Consider the following 25,292-nt stretch of genomic DNA (forward strand, 5'->3'; position numbering starts at 1 on the left):
CGAGCAGGATCAGGTTAGTTTAGAACTGGATCCCCCATCATTCGGTCCATTCGAGCAGGATCAGGTTAGATTAGAACTTGATCCCTCAACAATAATTATAAAGTAAATATTTCCGATACATTTTTGAATTCACTATAATGTATCACTTGTGAATTCTTTACGGTCATTTTCTTTTGGCCACTGTTTTAAAATGTTCAGCACTTTGTCCTACAATAGCAATTTTGAAAATGAGTAAAACCCCTTAATAGAAAAAGTATATTTTTATTTGTTTGTAGTTATTTAAATTCTTGTAAGTTTTTCGTATCTTTAATTCCATTCGAGGAAAACGAGAAATGTGTTTTTTCCTCAATTACACGTATTTATCGTCAACAATTATTTAAACATAGTAAATTTGGACACTTAAACAATAAGATTCGTTATGAGGTAATTTTTACAAATCTTGAATGGTTGATTCTCAATTTTTGGGAAAGTGTTGCATACCGTTTATTAAAATTCCACCTTTAAATTTGCTTTCTCAACACACCCATAAATTATGTGCACCTCATTATAAAACACCCTAGATAATTCCTTCACCATTCTAACATCTTATCTCTAATTATGCATGGTGCGCCTAATAAAACATATTGCATTCAAGACCTTGTCCCATTTTCTGCAGATTTATTTCTCGTTTAAAGTCAGTATAAACGTGATTTTTACAATCCAAAACTTCTGTAAAATATGTTCAAAATATAAGATGTATAAAACTAATAGTCTAACGGAACACATCCGGAATATTACTCGTAATATGTTTTCTGGAAGGCTGGAAAAAGCAATACGTGTAGTGAGTAAATTAGTTTTCGAGTCAAATATCAAGAAAATATATGCAAATACGTTCGCAAAACTTACGAACGATACTTCTAAGATATGTATGCCTCAGCTGAGTTGATGTTGTTATTGGAGAAAGAATAGCTATGTTTACTGAATTGTTTGTAGTTTTTTGAAGACTTTAACGGTATTTCGTCATAATTTGTCGTTTTGACTGCTTCAATACTTAGCTCGCACTACAGTGCTGTTCTCGTTGAAAAATGATGTTGCATATTTTTTTGTCTTCTTATATCACCGTCTCCTTACCAACGTTGGCTATCCAAATGGTCAGTGTGTGTGTGTGTGTGTGTGTTTGTGTTCCAAATGGCCAGTGATGTGCGCCCAAATCCCCTGAATCTTCCCTTCGATGATGAGTTTCAGGATTTCGTATAGGCTGCGCCTCATAATATGTCCAAGATACTGTGTGTTCCCTTTCTTTTATGGTTTGTAGCGACTTTTCCTTTTTTCATACGTCTTAGAACTTCTATACTGGTTATCTTCTGTGTCACAAGAAATTACTAGCATGCGTCAATAGAGATACATTTAAAATTGGTAGATCTTCTTCTCCGTTATGGGATCAATGGTCCAGCTCTCACTGCCGTATGGAAGGACAGGGAACATATAGCAACGGAGCATGCGTGTCCTGAGCTCCAAGCTCAATTCCAATCTAGTAAAGAGATTCTTCATACTAGCGAAGACTATCCTCGTCTTTTCTATTTTGGATCGGATTTCACTTTTAGGGTCACAGTCCTGATCTATCGGGTCTCTACATATTTTATGGTCAAAGTTATATTTTTATATGTTTTCGAGAAGTCTATGATCTTGACTTTGGATATGACCATGAAAAGGACATTCCGCTTATTCATTCATCATTCTCTGTAATTCACTTGGACTTCTGGCTATGATGACGGTGTCATCCGCGTATACTAAGTTAATTATTACCTTCCCATTCACTATTATTCCTCCTGCTGTTTCGTCAAGTGCTTCCCTGAATATTGTCTCCGACTATATGTTAAAAAGAAGCAGCAACAAGACGCAGCGTGGCCTGACTTCCCTCATGATCGAGACGTTTTCTGACGTTTTGTCGTTTATTCGGATTTCGGCCGATTGCCTCCAATATAGGTCACCAATCATACGAATGTCCTTATTATCTATACCTGTAGATGTTAAGATGGGTATTAGCTTTTCGTGTTTAAGTCATTTGCCTTGCGGTAGTCTATAAAACATGCGTATTCATATCTCTACATCTTTGTGTTAAGACTTGTTGATGTTTTCTACCATAATATTCAGAGGTTCAGCATATATGTCATCTGGACCAGTTGCTTTTCCGTTTTTTGTGTCGTTTGATGGCATAAGTAACTTCAGTTTTTGTTATTTTAAGTCCTATTTCTTCAGCATCGTCGGTTTTTGGTGGAAGGAATCTGTTGTTTTTGAATAGGATTTCAACATACTCTTTCCATTTTTTAAGTTCTTCTTCTATTCCAGCTACCATTTCTCCCTTGGCATCTTTCAAAACTGCTGCTTTCGACCTCTTCCCACGAGTTCTTTAACTTTCTTGCGGACGGGTAATATATCGTATTTTGCTTATAGTGATTATATCTCCTGACATTTTGCTGACAGCCATCGATCTTTGGCTTCTGCGCACTTGATTCTAATTGTTTCCTTCCTTCCTTCATTCATCAAGGACAGTATTTCCTGTGTCCTCCACCTTTGGTTTTTATTGCTTTCCATGATTTGTCTATACGACATATTCGTCTATTACGTCCCAAGTTTTCTCCGTCTCTTCTATCTATCTATCTATTTATTGATGTGTTTTATTTCTCTTTCTAGTGAGCTTCTGACTTGCTCTTTTATATTAGGATCTCCCAGTCTTCGGATGTCTATGACTTTTGTATTTGTTTGTATCTTTGATTTTTTAAGGCGGTGTACTTCAAATTCAAGCAACTACAACTCATCAGATCCCACGTCTTCTCCTGGCTATGTCTTAACTGTTTACCTTTAGAAGTGTTTACTTAGTAGTATGAAATCAATTGGATTTATCACAATGTTTTCCATGTTGTTTGCAGGACAGTTCCATATCCTTCCATAGTCGTAGTGGGTGAAGTTTGAAAAATGTGTGAAATTTTTTTTCTCATGCAAACTTTTTACTAATTGTAACTTGATTTTTTTTTGGCCAGCGGATAAAGAGGCAAATGGAAGCAATCTTGAACCCCTGGAGTATCATGTTGGATATATATATTTTTTAACTTTAACATGAAAATTCTAATTTAAAACGGAAAGTTGTTGCGATGAATTCGCAACGCTGAATGATGAATTAGTTAAATTGGCGAAATTTATTGCAATTTGAATTTAAACAACAATTTGGTAGTCACCGAATATTAAAACGTTTTGAGCAAAATTTACATTTTTAGATGCAGAGTTTCAAACGTGATCCATCATATAATGTGTACTATTTTAAGTTGGTATTTCACGGGTAATGTACAAACGGCTGAAACTATAAGCTTATCCAATTATTCATCAGATTCTCGTGGTTATGGTCCGCAAAGCATTGGGCTACGGCGGCAAATCCAAATCAAATTCTGTCCTAAAGGCAATTTAATTATATCGAACACTGCTAATAATTTAATATTTACTTAGTTTCAAGTCAAACTAGCGGTAAAAGGTGGCGTTCGCCGTTTTAACATGTGATTTTTCACATAAAAGCTGCTTCAAAATACGTACCGGTGACCCAATGATTTCAAACTAACTGGTGTACTTACAACTTTAACCGAAATGTTTATTTTATTAAAAATATTAAACCTATAAAATTTGGGAAATAGCTTCTAACGCTATTTAATAAAGCGCTTAAGGAAATCGGATAATAATCTTACAAGAACTCGTGTTCGCATGTAGGTATATTGGGCCAGTAATAATTTTATACCTTGTAATTGTAGTTGCTATACGAATAATTTTATTTGAGAATCATAAATCTCTTTACCTGTGAAAACCTATTAGCACTATTTTATATGCTCGCATTTTTTTAAATATTGTAATTATTTTTTTGTATTTTATTGATTTTGTCGCAATATCGCTTACATTTTTATGTTGGTATTTTCCATCTATTAAAACATTTTCATGTRTWACTTWTTATAATGTAACGGCTGCATTGTAAATGATAATATATTTATTACAAAATRTATACTGTTATTATTATCGCATTCAAATTTAATGTTAAATTTATACTTTTTACCAGTCGATTTCACATTTAATACCCTTGCTTAAATTAGGGGAATGGATTCCAGATGCACTAATACGTGCCTAATAATCTTTCAGAATAAAGCTGGTCATAATCTCCTTAAGCAGTTTAAGAAATTCCGTGTGAAAGAAACTTTCATCAGCTCAGGACTTTCTGGCTAGAATTCGTATTAGGCTTGTCATTTACTTTATTGACCTTTATTATACGTCAGTCGGAAGTCGTTGGAAAACTTGGAAGTATTCGAATTTCCAGGTAGGTCTCGGCTGGTTGATTAAGCGATGGATTTAAAAATGTTCTTTTTCATTCATGCATTTTCCGTAAGAAAAATACGATTTCGGTCGAGAAATACGTTTCTCCAAAAATGTAATTTTGGTTAATAAATTCCACAGAGCTGATCTGATAAACGGCTATTATGCAATTAAGCAATAAGTACGGACTGCACGAACAGTCTATCCTAGTCCCAAAATCTGTTTAATTCTTTTTTGAGTTTCTTGTACTTCATAATAAGAAAAAAAAATTGTATGTTGTCGAATGAGTCGAACACTTCGAATTTAGATTAAAATTCGTCATAAAATAAATATCAACTAGTATTTCGAAACGGGGCAATCGCTTGTTCCTTAAAAGAAAAAGGGCCCAATCAGCCATATTGAAGGAGTTTTTTTTGGAATGTCAATTACATTTTCCAAACGATTTCATCTTCATTTAAACTCTGACATCACCAATTTTCGCTTTTCCGCCTGGATAATTGAAATAGATTTAGAAAAGGAAATATTTTGTAATTATTCAACCTTAAGTAAAAGTTCTTTTTGCGCAAGTTGAGCGGCTCTTAAATTGCCGAGTAAAATTGCGGAGTGCAATAATTTAAATTCCTATTATGCATCTTCTTATATGGCAATTTATTCAGACTAAGCGAAAGACTGTTATGTAGTTTTCTGTGAAATTTTCAACTTTAAGTTATTTATTATTAAAATGTATCTTTTAAGCTAATTTCTTGTGATTACTCAGTAAATTTAACTTAAACTTCGTAAACCAATAAGTCTGAAAGCTTTGAAATAAGCTCAAACTTAATTTCCACCTAAAAGCAATTAATGGATTATTTCTGGTCTTTCGAAGTTAATCCCTTCCAGTTTCCAACATTAATAAGGGGCAGTGATAAGTGCAGAGTTTTCAATTAGCTGTTCATTTAGCTTTAAAAATTCCATATGAATTATTTCGGGTTCAGTTTTAATAGATCTTAAGGAGAAATCGGCGGATATAAAACGACAAGTTTTGAAATTACCAATAGTTACTATTGGATTTCAAGTTTACTTCACTCTAGTTCGAGGTTTAATTTCTGCAAAGATGGTGGAATTTAATATTCTACAAGTGTTATACTGTAAACGAGGTCAATGCAGAAAAGCAGGAGAAAACTGGAAGCAGTTGCAAGTAGAGAATTACTGATAACATGAATTCTAATTTCGTTAATTAATTCTATCGATCTTACAGTGCGGACTAGCTTAAGCTCAGGGTTGATATGTGCTCATACACTAAACTGGAGGCCTTATCAAGTCAACAATGCAGATTGATATTTTAAAAGAGACTTGAGTTTATTGTATCGTCTAAAATATGTCGACAGGGGAAATAAATGAAATAATCTCTCATAAATCTTATTCGAGTTATTTTTAAGCCGTGTCTGCCGATTCTTTAGGTGTCCAAATTAAGAACCTTGAAGTTATTTTAGATATTTAAGATATTTGCAATAATAAAATGTTTTATTGTGCTATTCGATTGGTGAAAATCTGGTGAACACCCTCTATCATATCTGCTTAGAGCCATAACTCTCATAAAGTCATATGTTTTGAACATATATTATTATTCTATATTCGGGTTGGGAAATAATTACGCACAGACTTCACTGAGGTTTTGAATGCGGCACGAATTAAACTTTTGAAATAAAGTTTCCTTACTGATAAATTACGTTGGAAGGACGCTGAACTTATTACTAGCTTGAAAAAGTTTACCCAAATTAAGTTGATTTGTTATGCATGGATAAAGTTTTGAGTAGTGATTATTTTACCCCAATGTGCTTTTTAGTTTTCAATAATTTCGACTAGTTAGTGTCGGATGTAAGCATGATTTCAATAGTACAGATTGTAATTAATATGTCTTTCATATTCAGGTTACTGCTACAGATGGTGATAAAGACCGACCTCAACATATCGTGTATTTCTTAACTGGACAAGGCATTGATCCGGACAATCCTGCAAACAGCAAATTTGATATCAACAGAACTTCTGGAGAAATTTTTGTTCTGAAGGTAAGTGTTTTATGTTTTTCACACATAGTTTTATTTTCTAGATCAATGAGAAATGGAATTTTATTTTACATCGCTGACTAGTAGATTTGACGGACAAAACGTGTGAAACAAAGACATATACAGATTCTATAATATATCTACTAACTATAATAATTTTAGATGTAGAATTGAGTATTGCAATTGGTTACTTGGTTCATACATTACAAATAATTGGCAAACCCTCTTTTACCGTAACGATGGCTTTATTCTAAGCGACACATTGAAATCATCCCTTTACATTTCGTTTTCCCTAAGGTCTCAACATCCGCAACACGTCTATATCGTAAGCTTCATAAAAACTTTTTCGTACGCTCTGAAGTTTTAAACTTTCCTAACCAAATAAAATGGGCAAATGCCTAATGCTGGTGACTTAGAAATATTGTGTCCACCAAATTCTCATGGGAGAAAACTACCATTTTTCTAAAGTTGGAAACGTTCTTTTATTACCACAAAAAGAAAAGAAGTATACAAAGATATGTTTTAGCGAAACAGGGAATATATGATAATGTAGAGGGTCATTGATTGAACTTTGGCCACCCCGTTTTGCAACAATTGATACAGGGTGGCTCAAATTCAAGGGACATGCCAAACTTGGCTTTTTTAAATGAAATGTTGTACTTTTTCTTGCATATTCGAGCTATTCGTAACTCTTTAGGTCCATTAGACATGAATGTTCTATATTGATTTTCAACTGTTTTGGAGTTAATAACCAATATTTATTGATCTTTAACCATCGCGTTTTAACATCTAATTTAAAACTAGCGACAAAAGGGTATTACAAAGGTTGTAGATTTTAACCTCTAGTTTATTTTACGCTATTCAGTCAGCTTTTAAGCCGTCGTGGACAATAATTTCCTCCTAACGTTTCGCAAGCACGAGTGGCTTGGTTTCGAGCAGAAACGCCTATCAAAATACAAACCACCCCTGCTTGGGAAACTTCGGAAATAAATATTTTTTATGGAGCCTCATACCCCGCAAAACTATCCATTCACAATCACAAAAATTGCTAATTAGAGAATCCATAGCACATATGCTAAAAGGCTCTAAGGAAATATACCGGGTGTCAATGTGAAAACCTCCCACCCTTAATTTCTTTCTTGCAGCTGAAGATATGAAAAATCAGAAAAACCCGTCAATTTTATGTGTAAGGGGAACACTTTAAATGAATATTTTTGGCCTCCCTGTTTTCAAAGGGGGTCAACTGGCACATCGTTTTAATGGGCATTCAATTCTCTTTACTCTAGTTATTACTTTGTTGCTTTTCGTCCAGAGGTTTTCGAATAATCCCTTTTCAAAATTACAAAAACAGTTAAACTTGCCGGCATTGAGATATTGGTTTTCAGGTTAGTGTTTACACAAAAACAATTATATTGGGTTTCGAACCCCTTTAAAACGATGTGCCACTTGACCCCCCTTCCCATTTAAGATTCTAATGGTGACGTCTACTCGTCTTAGGGGGTCGAAACAAGGAGGCCAAAAATATTCATTTAAATGTAGCCCTTACAAATAAAACTGACGGGTCTCCGATTTTTCATATTTTCAACTGCAAGAAAGAAATTAAGGGTGGGAAGTTTTCAAATTGACACCCTGTATAAATAGCAGTTACGTTCACAAAATGGAAACCTATCAGCGACAGTCTTTCATGAGAAACTTGCAATTTTGGTAGCAGATTTATTTAAAGTATAAATTTCGATCCATACTTTTTCAAAAAATGTTCACAATAGTGGAAGAAAATCAAGTAAAGCAAAACTTTAAAATAAAATTTAAAAACAACATAGGAATTGTCCATTTTAATGAGTACTTTATAAATTAAACGTGAGAAATTATAACTAGTAAGTTAAAAATAATAAAACAGTCAAATTAGATTATATTTAAAAATACTTATTTTGCGTTAAAACTCGGACCCTAACGATGATAGTTAAAATCTATCACTAGGAACTCAATCTACTTAGAAATGCATCTCAATAATGTGCAAATCATCTTCTCATAATTCATCAACCTGTCAGCCTTTTATCACGTGAGAAAAAGGAAAAAGTTTTAAGTGAAAGGCTTGATAATAAAACTGGATAACCACTTGTGGCATTCGCCCTTGGCTTAATCTCTAAAAAAATGATTAAAAATTCAGTTTATTTTTAAATCTTATTTACGTCTCCAGATTATAGTTGAAAACAATGAACAATAAAGTTTGTTTATACCGTCAGGAGATCGGTAAAGTGCGTTTAGTATGTGAAAAATTGATTTTGTGTGCGTAACTCTTGTGACAATCACCTTAAAATAAATCATCTACAAAGAAGCGTGCGGTACTTTATGAACTTTATTTACTAAGATTATTGCTATATGAAGCGATTCTCCAAAAAGATCAATTTAGGATTGAAAAGTCGACAAGCGATTTTAGTGGCAATAATCGTACTAAATATAATAAACTGAAACGTAATTTCCGGTATAACCGGAAGTGATCGAATCCGATATCAGCAATAGATCTGCAGTGGACATATCAAAATCACAAACCAAATGTTCTAATTGAAATTTCATTTATATGAAAAAGCATATTCTATTAGGATTGAAGTAACATCCATTTTTGTTTTGTCGTTATTATATTTTGTTATATTATTATATATTTTTACAAAGAACTAACCGATTGGTCATTTTCTCGTCAACCTGATTCAAATACACATATATTTCATAATAATGTCAAAGCACTTTTGTTAAAAAAATATTAAATAACGCCGACCAAGTTGTGTTACGGTAGCCACACACCCTACCCCATGCTACACATAGTTTATTACTTAAAATAACTGAGAAATTACCTGAAAAGTAATAGGGCTCTTCCTGAGTAACTAATGGTAATAGCAATAATAATACATTTCCATTTACGAGTTAATATATAAATAATGTCAAAGAATATGGCAATATCCGTACCCCCATCGAAACATTAAAAAAATAATTTCTTTGCACTATTACAAACAAAAAACCTCTTTTTGGGGTGTAGGGCAAACGCGGATCCAGGGGGAGAATGGGGGTCATGACCCCCCTTGTGCTGGGTTTATGTCGACTAACGATAATTTTTCTAATTTCATAGACCACACAAAACTGAATTTCTACTGCTTGACCCCACCCTGACTCGAAAGTTGGATCCGCCCCTGGTCACTTTCATCTATCACTTTTTTAATGCGCTTAGATTTACTATTATAAAACTTAATGCAATTATAGTACGCACCTGAGAATATGGATTACATTTTTGTATTTAAATAATTTTTTCAAATATGTCATTTTTTTACTGTATTTATTGCATAAAAATCGCGATTCATTGGATTTGTTTAGTACATAATAGTAGGTATGCAATCTCAATATAACTTTCAAAAATTGGTTTGAAAATTTTCTTCCCATGGTTCTCTCGAAACCACATTCGGCGTCGTTCTTGTTGGTATTCATACAGATAGAAATAGCAATAGTACAAATAATTTTGGATATATTAAACATCCAGTTTTTGACATAGAAGGTATTAAAAGTTTTCATTTACAAAATAATTTATAAGCTTTGTTAAATTAATAATCGAACACCGTTTGAAACATTTTAGGAATAAAAAAGTTTTAATTAAACTTGTAAATTAAAAGTTTATTATTATGCGCTAAGCTAATACTTTAAAAATGGCTAGATAAATTGAAAACTCGTTTTCCAATTTTAAACGGTATAAACTATAAGCTCTTTCATTACGTTTAAACTGGATATACTTTCAGCCTAGTTAAGTAGATATACATATATTTTCCAATTTCACTGAAAGTTTGTCCATCCTAAACTCGTCTGTCCAGTGCCAAGCGTACCATCGAAAGCTTCTTAAAACTTTTCGGCAGCAAACTTTGCAATTCTTTTCTTGCTCCCTAAATTGTACACCTTTAAGGAAATAAAAGGTCCAGCTGGGAAACTATCCCAACATATATAAACTGAAAGTGGGGAAGAGCAAAACTTTGCAGATTACTTGGGGATTTTCATTTGTAATTTGTGGATCTTGACTTTAATCTGGAGATCGTTCTTAAAAACCAACGCAGACTGAATCTTCAGATGTAATAATTTAATGTGGCTAAGAATAGTAGTGTGCAAATATTTTTACCTATATGGACCGAAAGCAAATCCGTTTTTAGAATCTGTATATTCAACAGAAAGCGTGTAGCAAATCTCTTAAAAACCTTTCTTTTCATGCTAAATGTGTTAATTTCCGGCATCAGAAATTCAACAAATAAATCGGGTTGGGGCCCTTAGGAAGCTGCTTTTTCCGTGATTTTCGTTACTTATGTACGTTGGTCGGCCATAAATTTGCAATTTGGTTTCCTTCGATCAATAGTCGGAGCGTACATCAGACTCCTATTAGTGACGCTAGCACCAATATAGCGAGAAACCGCATTCCTAAATCTATTTTCAGGTAATTACTTTAGGCATGGTAAATTCTACCAGATATTTTTCAAACTCTCTGTGAGAAACAGTTGTTTTAGATTGATCCAGACGTTTATTGCTTTTTATAATATTGTTAGAAACATTTTCAACTCAATCATAAATTCATCATTATATTTAGTTTATTTATGTTAATTTTTGCTTAAAACCACATTTATAGACAACGGGAAAGCAAATATAAATAAACATAAAATAAATTTGAACTGTTTCATATAGGTATAACTATGTATAATGCATATTCAAGTCGTTCATATTTATCATTTGATCTGATAATATGTAATATCTACATCATGTGGTAGTGAAATAAAATGCCATTAACGTACATTCAATCTACACAAATGTTGTGTAGTTTGATTTCGTATTGAAAGTTTATTGCTATAATTTCATTGCATAAATATTTGGCATACTGTGCGTGCATGTAATTTGTCCTGCAAAAAAGGAATTTCGAGCTCCATTCCATTTTATAAAAATACATTTTCGAAAACTTCGGATACAAATACATAAAAACACAAAACAATGCAGTATATATGCTATTTATTTATGCATTGAACCAATCTAATCCTCAAAAGATAATTTCATTTCTGGCTCTCTGGTGGGCTCGTAATCCAAATAGATCAATATACGACGAAAACTATAATGCTTTAAGTTTGAACTCACGCTTTGTTGCAGTCGCTTGAGAATAGAAGCAAAGAGCAAAATTTTGAGGTATTTATATTAATGAAAGCTCGTTAATTTTTCGAAAGTATTAAACCCGCGTCAATCGATTGTGTGGATCACATGAGGAGAAAATTACTCAACATCATATCTAACAAATATAATGTTACTTTCCAATTAAATAAGTTGACAGCATGGATATAAAGCTGATATTCGGATTGTGGCCGAAATGTAATATCACAAGAATTTTACATTGAAATATTTCAAAATATTCAAAACGGCCAGCCGTAATTCAAATATCTCATTTCTGTTTGGAATCATAACTCGTATGTGTTTGCTTACCGAGCGTGGGGTATTTCTAATTCAATGTTTTATTTACCATGTAGCTTTTTACCGCATTGTTTTACTTGTTTAACTAAACGGAAAATGTCTCGCGATACTTGAAATGGGTTTCTACCTTGAAATAAAATTTGTTTTTATTGTTATTGCTAAAGAAGAAAAATACACGGAAATGTATTAATTGTACAAATGTACGATTTCTCAGTTTAATTAATCTCTATTTTTTAAGTAATTATTCAATTTATTAGTTTGTTAATTAGCAACTTAACTATAGTCAAAACCGAACTTCAAACTCGAAATAATTGACTACTAAACTAACTTTAAGGACCGAAACAGGCATCATAAATTCTAAGTGCTCTAAATAATCGATACTTCGCTGAGTCTTCTAGAAACTCGCATTTTAGTCCGGGCGTCTGTATAGATTCGTAACAGTAAGATTATGTTCAAGTGTTGATTATTAACATGGTACTTAATATCGAGGTATTGTGTAGCTTTACCATTATGAGCTTTTTATAGTATTAAAAAATATAAACGAAATGGCGTAAATACTGACGCAAAAGACACGAAATGCAATACTAATTTCTGTGTCTGATTGATTACTGTTTATTTTAGCTATTCTATTATACATTCAAAGTGGCAAGAATAGTCAATCGTTTCACCGGGAAAAACATTCAAATAATTTAAATTTTTTCAAATGCATTTTTTCTTTGCCAAAATCGCATCCTTAAAAATAAAAAGAGTGATCTGACTGACAAAATCTTACTTTCCTTAGCTTCAAAGTTTCCAGCCGAGATGTTAATATGCGATATACTGTAATATTTAGATTAAAAAAGGTAAAACAACTGTACTAGGTAAAGAGTAGTAGTTAAATAAACGTTAGAGCTACTTTATATATTTCTAATTGTACTTGATGGAGAATATCAAAACTGCTAGTTTTATAAAGAAACTTAAAAAAAATAACCTTCATAACATTATTTCTGGGTTCTTTAACGAGTACCGTAATACATCCGGCGTCACTTGGTTTAGTATGGTATATTACTAAATTATAAATGGGTGAGCGAAAACCATTTCCAATCGTTCTGGTCTAATGATTGACGTGATCTTTTGCAGTGTTGCATGCGTTTTAGTCTACAGATATTTCATCTGGAGTGTAATATAATACATTACAAAATGGTCAGCTTGGCTGGATTTAAAATGGCATATTTTGTTAGAAATAATTTCCATCGCTTATATTCATTCGGTTCGGTTCATTTCAAGATATATTTTGCATCATTCTGTTCGAGGTTTTTCGATTACTACACATGCATTCTATTAGTGGAGAATTAATAGGATCATATCAGAATAGAATAATATAATAATTTCTGAAACATTTCGTTTCACAGGTTACTTAGTTACATTTTTGTTTTCCTCTTAGTCCTCTTTTGCTTCAGATGATTCCTGAATTAAATAATTTGGCTTGGTTCAGTTAGGTACAATAGATGGACCTGAGAATCCCATCTACACATCTGTACGATTATCAATTTTAAAAATCTTTGAATATAAGCTTTAACCAAATCGACTTCCCCATATACGAATAAAATGGATCGTCAAGATTTTTACATTATTTCTCCATTTCTTTATCCGATTTTGGTGATTTGGTAGCCAGTAAGCTTCAATGCTATAAGGCTACGGAGCTTTTCTTAACGTTATCTCTATTGATTTCACCAGAAAGGTAAAGTCAAAACAGATAAAATATGATATTCGAAGAGTGTTATCTGTTTCAAATGTATCAAATTGAAAAACCCAACTCTATCAAACTTATCAAGCTTACTGCAGCTATACAGGAGATCAAAAGTTAAATTGAAATATTTTGCACAAGGATTGTCATGTAAAATTTTCAGGACTGACTTTTTGCTGACATCACTGTACTTTATCGCTTTTTAGGATATAACTAAAAAATTGTTTTCTGATTGCATACCAAAAAGTTGGTGTTTATAAAACGGGGTAAATATCAATATTTTATCGATAAGGCGGGAATAGTTTTAAGTGGTATAAAAATTTAAAATTATGATATATGCATCTCATGATGCCAGGTATTGTTAGGGCATCTGGAATGATTTAGTTAGGAAAGAAATACTACTCGATAAATGCGGAGAAAAAAAAAACCTAGGGCTTAGGAATCAAGTAATTCTTTAAGTAATAGCTGTAAAATCGCTATTTTTATTTTTTTTCTCTCTTCTTTGTCACTATTTCGTATCGGATCAATTTTCTCTCATTTTTAATAGCAAATGCATAATACTGTATTGTTCGTTCAGTTCTATGATATTCACTCGCTTTGGAATATAATGGAATGGAAAATAAGTTTGCTGTGAAGCATTCGAAGCCACGCCTCCGATTTGATACTTCAATCATTCGTCAAAGATGTATAAAAGTTGTACTGCGATCTGTATTCAAAGTGATGCAAAATAAACTTTAAAGCCCAATTTAAAGAAATTTTACATATAACTCTTCATTTTCCATTTTGTGTTTTTTTTTAATTATTTAGCATGCTTCAGCAGAAGATAAATGATCGATTATTTGCTTATATTAGAATGTATAAAGTTACAATTAAACCGATTTTATTTGAATACTAACTTACCTCTGGGGACATGGTATGTTTGAACAGTATTCAGGTATTTAGGTAGTGTTTTCTTATGAACACCTAGGTATATTAAAATTTAGAAAATTAAATTACGTTGAATCGATTTTTAAACGCAAAAGTTTAGAACAGACACCAACCTAGTTCCATGCAATAGACTGATTAACTACTTTTAGTACAACGATCGTTTTTATATGTCTGAGACAATTTGAAAATATTGTAATCAAAAGCTTTTTTATTTCAATAAAAGTGAAATGCGGAATAAATATAGCAACACCTTGAGTCCTGCTAAGCTGATAAACCAACTTGTTTGTTGTCCGATCTATAGGTGCAACACGAACGTCTGTCTGAACTTCCTGAAGCAAATCCCGCTTTTATTATTTATCCAGAGACTAATTCGAGCTCGTATTTTCGGGGTTTAAAACCTGTCAGTATCCCTGTTCCAATTCGTTAAGCGCGCATTCGAATTTCGATTCTTCAGAAAAACAAGAGGACGAGAAATTTATTGACAAAACGCTGCAAAAAGAATTAAATATGCCCCAAATAAAAAAGGGTTTCGTTTTTAATGTGATCAGCTTCGTTTGTTCAATATTAACGACCCTTCCAGATACGAGTTGTCTGGATGCACAAATCATCTATTCGCAATTCACCAACATTTTAAAGCTGTTTACATCCTCATGAGGTTAAAAGTGAACGTCTCAATATACGTGGAACGTAAATTGTATAGGGTGGATCAAATTTCGTGATTATGTATTTTCAGATCGTTTTTATATTATTTTCCGGTGCATAGTTTTCTGGACACTAGAAAATATATATTTATAAAAAACAGCTTCTATTTCACAAGGTGAAAGTATAAAAGAAAAAAATTATATCAATCAAGCAAGTCTTTTGTAATGAAGTGTGTATGTAATTAATTAAGGTCTCTCATTACAAAAAACTTGTTTGGTTGATTTTCATCCAGTGTGTACACACCAACTTCTTCTTGTTAAAAAAGAATAGCTTCACGTCTTCCTAGAAAATTCGGATTTGTCACAAGTGTGATTTCAACATGTGAATAATTGTTGTCAGCAGATTTGGTTGTAATTATTGGTCTTGAGATATAAGCACAATACTTTTAACGTTTTTCGTCATGAGATAATATTAACTATTTTAATAATTTTCTGAATCAATTGCTTTTGTCATCAGTTTATAATTGAAAAGTTCGAAATGTAGCATTATTATTTTTACGGACATATAAAAAATACAGAAGAAACTATTCGTACGAATAGCGTATCGTTCAATCAATGCAGGTTATTTTGTTTGAATTTTTAAAATAAACTTATATCTGAACGTTTATGCCGATTATGTAAAAATAATCAAGGATATATTATAATAATTAGCAAAAATTTTACATCTTTTAGCCGTTGTCATATCAGACGTGCAATTTTTAATAAATTCAGATATTGTGTGAGAGATGATTTTTCAACAGCGACTGCCATCATGCATGTTGATCGAGAAATTGGACCTTATAGGTTGTTTTTGCGTTTGGCTCTATGTACGTGATAAATTAATGCGCATCGAAAAGGCACTTGAAATTGATGAAAGCAATTAAGTTTTACGTGATTAAACAGGAGCTAGGTATGTAATTGCTTTAACAGAATTTGCCAAATAAATCGAATCTAACTGGTATCAGCACTATTGGTTATTACCACTTATGGGATACAGGCACTTCAAAGAATTACAAAACATTTGTGCCGAAAATTAATCCTGTTGGGAGACATTCTTGATTGTTAATTCATATGGGTCAGAACACAACTGAACTATTCATTAATAATGGAAAGAGCATTTATTTCCTTTGTTGCCGACAAAATTCCTGTTTTCCATCACTGTGAGCATTTTTGTGTTAATGTGCAATATTGATGCACTGCAAGGCACTTTCGGAAAATAGATGTTCAATTCTCCAGATCCTTCTGACTTCGAAGTGGCATTATAACAGGTACAAGACATACGTTATTGTGTTAAATGACGTAATTTACGAATTTTTTTATTACTATTATAAAAATTGAAATCGTTTAACTTGATTCTTATGTAGGAGAATAAATACTATTACAAAATTTGATTTATTTTCCTGGCGGCGTGTAATTGTTATTATATTCTTTTCCTTCCGGGATTTCGGTCAAAGTGTGGAATGAAAATGTGTATATCGTTTATTTCATAACGTTTCGGTGAGACAACAGTGCCATCATTAGATTTAAAATTTATACAAACTACAAACACCAATTTACAATTAAAACATGATTAAAATATGTTGTGCAAAAGCTGTAATTTATAAAGCATTAAAACATTAATTAGTTCTTGAGGAAAAATATCCTTCTTTATGGAGATTTTTCTTCTTCTTTTTAGAGACTCTTTATTAGAGCAAAACATTTTTAAAACTCACCTCATTTTCGCAAATGTAGAAAATAATTCAAACAAATTTAAGGTTTCAATACAGCAAAGACCTAAAAGAATGTAATGTTTACCAATTATGAGGTAAGTTTTTCAAATGTTTTGCTCTCCCAAAAAGAAAGATTTTTTCCTCAAGAACTAATGAATGTTTTAACGCTTTATAATTTATAGTTTTTGAACAACATATTTTAATTCTAAATTGGTGTTGTTGTCTCGCCGAAACGTTATAAAATAATCGAAATACACATTTTTATTTCACACTTTGGCTGAAACCCAGATAGGACAAGAAAATAATAACTATTACAAATATTAACGGTACATTAAACTTTTATAAATTGAGACAAAACAGAATCAGTCAATCAGTCCAAGTTAATTTTCAATAAAAAAATGTACGAATGAAAGCAATACGTTTCTGTTCCTTTGCAGAAAAATTTAATAAAGCGATTTATCTTTAGCAATCTTTTTCATTTTCTCAAGTCGAACTCAATGTTGACCTAATTCTAAATCAATGGACTGAAACATAAAGTTAACGAGCTTCATTTATCTTATTCCCCACACCATTTTTCAGCGATGCAATTTCTTTTCCTTCAATTATGAGAACGCAGCTCTCTTACTGTATAATTTAATGACATAAACAATTAACCCTTTCCGACAATAAACTTGCTATTCTAGTTTGAAATTTGCAGAAAACAATGCGCAAAAAAGTCCTGAATAGTTGCATAAATCAGTCGTCTGTTCTGAAACATGGTTTGTAAACATCATAAAATTACATAAGTTGAATCGTTTGCTCCACTTGGAAAGTCCTTTTTATCCATGGCATGGAAAGCTCAATAAATCTCCATGAAACAAACTCAACTAACCATGAAAATAGAAAAAAAGAATCGAGTGTTTGCGATACAGAGCCTCGACCTTTCTTGAATTGGTTCAATATGTTATTGAGTAATAGCATATATCAATCAATCTCGGTTTTCTTCCTAATTGAACGTTTTTCAGTTATATATCAACCCTCAAAATAAGAAATGTGTGTTCATTATTAGACAGTCTATTCAATGGAACAGTACAAACATGTAGGTGGATCTGTTCAATTTGAAAAGATTCCAAGTAAATATATTTCTTATGAGGGAATGAAAGCACTGTTTCTAAAGAAGTACGTCTAAAGACTATTTATCATTTCAGACAGAATAGCAGGTTTTTGTAACGTTTCCTTACAATGCATGTGAAGAATAGAAATTGCGTATTTTATTCAATCCCATGCATGAAATATTTTTAGCCAAGAAATGTCTTGGAAAAGACTTTGGATCATAATGACAGACAAATAATTAGGCCAACAGGATATTAAGTTTACTAAAATAGAATTTAATTCTGAGCAAAAATTTATCATAAGTTAATTTTTACATTTTATTTTCAACGTTATTTATGAGATACAATATACATTTTGTACCCATAAGTTTTTATTACATTGAGTAAATTTTTTAATGTTAAAGTATTAAGTTTGCATCGCCATGTTTAAATTGTTGCAGTACTTCTGCTTCAAAGCTTTCAACTTCGTCGTATATATTTTGCTAGCTTGTTCGCCTGGCATCTGCCAAAAAAATGTAATTTTATCTACAACATGCAAGACATCCCAGTCTTTGCTTTTGCAGTAATTTTATTACAGTAAATCAAGCGAACGGACATAAAGCGTTTATGACGCAGAAGCTTAAGCAAACTGAAGCTTTTTATGGCACATAAAATTGCATCATTCATTTTTGATTCGCCTTATATACGAGTTAGCTCTTAAATAAGATTAAATTAGTCACAATCCGCATTAACGTACCGTTTTTATTTATTCATCTGTAATCCGTCCAATACATTAATACTTTGTTTATGCCATGTTGGTCAGAAGATGTTCGTTTTTAAACACTGCGTTATTTGGGTTACTCTTACCGGCAACTCATTTAGTTCAAGTTTCACCGGTTTCAATTCCTTAACGAAATCCTCTCTTAAATGGTTATTATCCAAACTTATCTTCTTCATTAAATGTTTTGGCAAGCCTGCTAATGAAGAGGATATTAGTCGTTATTTTATGGTTTTCGTAATGGACCAAACTTGCTCATTAATTTAAACTTTTTCGTTTTTATTTTTAATTAAGATTGCGTCACTTTAGGTTATTAGCTGCAAAGGGTTAGCGAAGAACACCGGATCGAATTTATTAGAGGAGTTTCATAATCGGTAATTTGCCTGCTAGGCCTGAAAATTCCAAATTACCCTTTAAAGTGTCGTGCCTGAAAAAGTCAAAGGAGGATAATTCAATTCAAATGATATATAGCTCGGTGTCATTTGCTTATCAGGAAAAGGGCTAAAATTAGATAATGCTATCGTGGAAGAAGATTAATTGTCTTCCGAGTTTTAAATTTTTTGCTGGCGAGCATAGTTTAACGCTGTTCTAAATGAATATATTTTATTTAAATTAAGAGATTTCTTATATTTTAACGTCTGAATATGATACAAATTTCTTTTTCACTCGGTTGATATATTGATTGATTCAAAAATTAAGATAATCGTGGATTCATAATGTCCAGATGTCAACTATGTACTTCCTACGTTCTTTGTTTAAAGCCTTGTTTAAGTCAAAAATTAAATGTTACCAAAAAAGTGATGAAACTCTTGATCAATTTATAAGTATTTTTATATACGAAAGAGTTTAAAAATAAACTTGGCTTCAAAATGTGACAGCTAGATACGGAAGAACATGAAAAGTGTTGGAGATTAGTCCAAATGTTTATTACATTCCTTGGGAAATTACGTTGTTCTTTAAAAGCTGAAGCTCATAGTATCAGAAGATACTATTAAGAGACTGAAAGAAAAAGCTATTGCCGTTAGTTAGTCTGAACTATTAGTTACGACGATTCGTTCGGTTGAACAAAGAGTTCACGACTAAAGATTCATTAAACGAACCACTTAATAGATTTTAATATTTTCGATATTTTCAGTTATGCAACATTTAAAAGTTTGCAATAAAGTCTGTACCGATTTTGTGCATTGCAATCTGACTTTTATAAAAGTTTATTAATACCTCAAACATATGTGGTGAGCATATTAGATTTCCACTGAATATAACATTTCGTTTCGATTTTCGCTATTCATTGATCTCTTTCAAGATGACAGCAGTTATAACTTAAGTTATAGACATATTAGTAGTCTACATTCATCATACTCTTCATTTGAAGCAGTAATACTACAAGCACTTAAACTCGATCTTTAAAATTTCCATATGCACTATCACTTTTACATTTAACATAACATGAGTATGAAATTAGGAATTATTGTTATTTTTCACTATCTTGGCTCTTCTTCGTCGTCGTATATTCAAACATGAAAATTGGTTTATGGGCATTCCCAAAGAAATTGCAGTTACTTGTGTTCTATAGGAATATACTTTATATTTTTGAGGCATTATAAGCTTAGCTTTAATTGCTCTAAATTGTAACTTTTCCGATCTCTCTCGCAATGTTTTCCTCGTTTTGATGCACAAAATAATGATATATGACGAATAAGCTATGATTAATTTTCTGCAAATTCTCGAAATCTTCCGTAGACATAAACATGATCGTGTACAGAGAATTATATGTTGGATTAGATAGAAAAACATTTCAATAAGTAAACAAGTTTATTTTTGGTTTAATTTTTAATCTTTTGCATTCTGTTTTTATCATTCGATTTATTTAAACATTATAAACACAAAATGTTAGATGAAACAATGATAACTTCAAATACGAGGTTTGCAGAATAAAATCCCTATTAAGTATGTGAAGTCAACGCTATTTTTCAAAAGCCATTTAGTTTGGAAAACTGAGTTTTACATTTCAAATTTTATTGCCAAAAATTTAAACATTCTATGCAGAAAGCAATTTACAAAAATATTAATATAAATGGAATGAAATTTGTTACTTTACATAAGTATGAGGCAATATTTGCTTCGTGTCGAATTCAAATCAACCCTCGAATTTTGGGGTGCTGTTTTCAATGATTTATCGGATGTCCTTCATTTCCCTTATCTCACCGCAGAGTGTTAAAAATGCTGATTTTATTCCGAAAAAAGATTAATTGCCTTCTAAAAGTTTTTCATTTTTTTCGGTGCTTCGAACCGAATTGGCAACGTGAATAATGATTAGAAACATTCGAATACTGTCTATTACTAATACCGTGCGTTCATTAAAAATCGACCGTTATAAAGCTATGTGATTTTACAAATAGGTTCCTAATATGTGACATGAATTGTTAAGAGCTGTTTTGGTTGGAGCCAGTTTTGGTCCATTGCTTTATAAAATTTGGAACTGTACTTGGAAAAAAGTGACGCAAATTTAAAAATGCTTCGTTGCATTCAAAAGCAATTTTCCTTGAACGGTTTCCTCTAAAAGTTTCTGATTTAAGTTAAACTGCAACGAAGCAAGTTGCAAAGTGTTAAAATGTGGCACACAACGCCTCTGGGTTCGTCTTAATTAACCAAAGTCTCAGTTGATGCAAAGCTGTTAATTACAATTGTACTTTAGTGCTGGACTTGTCGCCACAAATTTCAGGAAATAGACCAGAGTTTAATTGAATGCATATAATCGTCAAGTGGGAAAAAATGCTTGGATAAATTATTGCGTCGCATTGTTTCCATTAATAGCTCCATTACATTAAAAGTCGCATTCATTCTTCATAAGGAGTTGCAGGATAAACTGAATCTCATTCCTTGTCATTGGATTGTTTGATTGTTGGATTCTGTGTAGTTTTACATTTATACTTCGGTATAAGGCCACTAAAAAATTATGTTTAAAAATGCTTGGCTGGCTTGTAATAAGCGCTCGGAAACCCCTGAATTAATTACGTTTAATATAAGGAAAACATTACTTTTCCCTTCAATATTTTTCAATATTTGTCTACTTCACTAGGAATTCATTTATGGGTGACTTAGAGCAATTAAAAATCATACGGAACTAACTCATTAATCGGCTTAAGGCTTTGAATTCAGGTCTCAAGGTAGTTAGTAACTTTTCCAAATAAAAGCGAATTACCGACATCTTCATTCTTACTTGGACCATGGTTTCTTAAATATTGTTCATTAGATGCTTAATTATATTTGAAACCTTAATACTAAATAGTTTCTTGTTGCCGCAGGAAAAATTATTTTCCGTTTCATACTGATTCGGAAGCACCCTTTAATTTTTTTTTCCTTAAGTGAACACTCATCCCATTTTTCTCTAAAGTATCTCTAATTAAGCAGCTGAAAATGTTCACGTTACATTCCCATTTTCGTGCAAGTTTCCAAGCTGTTGCAAGAGCAACTAATAATTCCTCCATTTGTTAGTGGTACAGTCTTATTCTTTGGAACGTTGTATACGTTTCGCATATTTTTCTTCTGTTCCAATTATTTTGGCATTACTTTCCAAACTTGTGCGCTTACACGTCATTAGTGTTTAAACATAACTCAAATAGACTTTATGTATTTCTCTTTTATCTTTCTTATTTGCCAGTCTAGTTGAAGTTTAGTGGGCAAACAGGCAAAACTAGACCGTTTAGATAAGCATCTAATTTTTAGAGAAATATTTTGCATATTTCATATATTCATCAACATATTATTTACAAGCTAATCTAATATCAAAAATACAGATGATAAATTAGGCATTGGATACCTATATTTGCCTGACTGTAACTAAATTTCCGAAGTCCAAAACGGATTATCGCTTTTTTCCTGCTTTCATTCTTTATCCATTTTTTTTTATTAAATGTGATAGCATTTAATAAGCTCAAGAGTTTTAACAATAGCGTTTCATTTTGCTGCCTGATAGGAAGTAGAAATTTCAAAAGAATTTATTAGGGTGACAGAATTATTCGTATTTATGCCTCAAACCAATGAGAATGGTTTGAAAAAGCTCTGAATGAATAAAAATTATACAGGGCGTTAGATAAAACGGTATTCCATTCTCCATTACGAAATTTATGGCAAAGTTTCAAATCCCATTAAACCACTATTGGAAAAGTAATACAGCTTTAACCCACCACTTAATAAAAACATCTAAATCGAACTCCATTTCTGCGATATTTCAGGGCAAATTAAGTGTTGAACTGAGAGAGCTGGAAATCTCGTAGCGGTTTGATTTATACCACCAGCAGTGTTGTTCGCCATTCATTCAGCAATAAATCCTGTAATAAAGATTCCCCTTTCAAATCGATTTCAAAATTCCATTGCCCATCCTATGGCCATCACGTTCACTCAATTGTGATGGGCTGTATATCAATTTATGGATGGTTAAAACTAGTAAAGCTAATAAAAGTGTGCCATTCACAATATCGGTTAATCGTTGAGTTATGCTAGAGCTACCCCCTATTTGGAATTCTGGCTGTCAAGCTTTTTAAAGCTGCTGATAAAAAATGCTACGGGTGAGAGTGTTTTACCTAGTTAAATCTATATCTAAAACTGTTTAACTTTGACGCTAATAGTTGGCTATGTTTAGACGCATCTAATGATAAGGAATGACGGTTACTCTATTCTCCAGTGGGCAGCGTCGGTTCAATATTAAATTAGTTTCAGATATCGTAAAAACCGCACTTGTGATCAGATGCACAAACTAAAAGCATTATTGCTTTTAACTAACTTTTTATGAAGTTACAGCTAGTTATAAAATCTATTGGTCAAATTCAATCAGTTTACATTACAATTTTTAGTTACAATTATTTCCTTTATAACTTACGGCATAAAAGTCCGTTTGTCAATTCTCAAATGTTGTCATTGGTTAGAAGTTAGAGATACTTTTGATTTCCGTAATCAGAACGTAATGAGAACAATTCTTCGTAATCAGAACAAATCTGGCTTACGATTCGAATCATTTTGATTGATTCAAAGCAAGGATATTGCATTATAATTTTTTGATATTATGCAGAAGATTGAACAGTAGACTGAACCGATAAAAATGATCTACAAGTAAATATAATGCAGTTTGTATTTGTGTTTGGAAGGATAATGAATTTATTGTCAGACGATGATTATTTATATTGGAAATCCGATATTGAATACTTGAATCCTTCCGGAGTTACATTTGCTTTGTTACAGATTTTATTAAGTTCTGTAATTCAATCGTAGATACTAAATTACTAAATCAACGAATTTGTGGAAATCTAGTTGATCGTGTACTTGGAGGAAATATTTTTCAAATATACCGATCATAATTTACATGTACTTATTAACATTCTGTATCCTTGTTTCAGCCTTTGGACCGAGATCAGCCGAATGGTAGACCTCAATGGAGATTTACCGTATTCGCTCAAGATGAAGGAGGCGAAGGTCTAGTGGGTTATGCCGATGTTCAGGTTAACTTGAAAGATATCAATGACAATGCTCCCATTTTCCCACAAGGGGTATATTTTGGCAACGTTACTGAAAATGGAACTGCTGGAATGGTAGTCATGACCATGACTGCGGTTGACTACGACGATCCTTCTGAAGGTAAGAAGTCAGTGTCTCTGCCAGGATTAGGGGGAATATTTTAGCGTGTTTTACAAAACGAATAAGCATTTATTTTTTGGTGTAAGCCACATCAGTGGCTTTAAAACCTTCTCAGTTTATATCTAAACGAACTGTCTGCATTCAAGTTATAAGGTACGAATTGCTGAAATTGCCGAACAATAAATGAACCAGTGTCAAAAGCATATTTTGAAAGAACGCCAAAGAATATGAAAAGAGCTCGCATGACAATGAAGAAGTTATGAAAAAACATATGTTTTAAATTGAATAATGGTGACCCTATTTTCAAGCGATATAACATATTGACTACCGTTTCGCTACAAGGGGCAAATATATTTGACTGTTATAAAGCGCATAGGATCCAACAAGGCATTTATAATACAAGGGTATATTCAATTTCAGCCATTCACTGTTCGTGAGATAGCAACACTTCAATCTGCTATTTAGATTTAACAGCACGTCGAAATTGGATCGTATATTATAGTGTACAATGTAGTAAAGTCGTGTAACTGAGGTCAGTTCTTCATACTGATCAGTATAAGAACTTTATTCAAACAAATAATTTTCAAGGTTTGGAATATGCGAAGTATTTAAAAGTAAATAAAGCAAATGATAGCTGGATAAGAGAAAGAAGAAACATTTTAAAAGCCGTCTTGAAACTAAGTTATTTTTATGCGAAGAATTGGTTTAAAAGGTTTTCGGGGATAATATTTTCAGACGGCTATTTTTTAAAAAACAAGTAGCGTAAGAGCGAGGTAAATGAAAATGCTTGGTAAATAATCTAAATATTCATGTGTTAAAAGACATATTTTAAGTTTTTTACAAACTTCTTTTTGGGTATTTCGCCTCAAAATTTTTTGTCTTTAAAAAAGACAGAATTTCCTCACGTCTTTTATTACAGATTGATAAA

General features: G+C 32.2%; 1 protein-coding gene across 6 annotated transcripts in view; it reads left to right on the forward strand.

Moving 5' to 3' along the window:
* LOC109534593 (neural-cadherin) overlaps nucleotides 1-25,292 on the forward strand; it is a gene marked incomplete at its 3' end in the record, with an annotated part of 562,228 nt that overhangs the window by 505,581 nt on the left and 31,355 nt on the right. For all 6 annotated transcript variants that reach the window (XM_048664694.1, XM_048664697.1, XM_048664696.1 and 3 more), the window contains 2 exon segments: nucleotides 6,237-6,374; nucleotides 24,127-24,364. In XM_048664694.1, the coding sequence (XP_048520651.1) occupies nucleotides 6,237-6,374; nucleotides 24,127-24,364 (376 nt within the window).

This window comes from Dendroctonus ponderosae, unplaced genomic scaffold (genome assembly GCF_020466585.1).
Source record: "Dendroctonus ponderosae isolate FM_Combo_2020 unplaced genomic scaffold, Dpon_F_20191213v2 Dpon_F_20191213_3, whole genome shotgun sequence".
In the NCBI taxonomy this organism is placed as follows: Eukaryota; Metazoa; Arthropoda; class Insecta; order Coleoptera; family Curculionidae; genus Dendroctonus; species Dendroctonus ponderosae.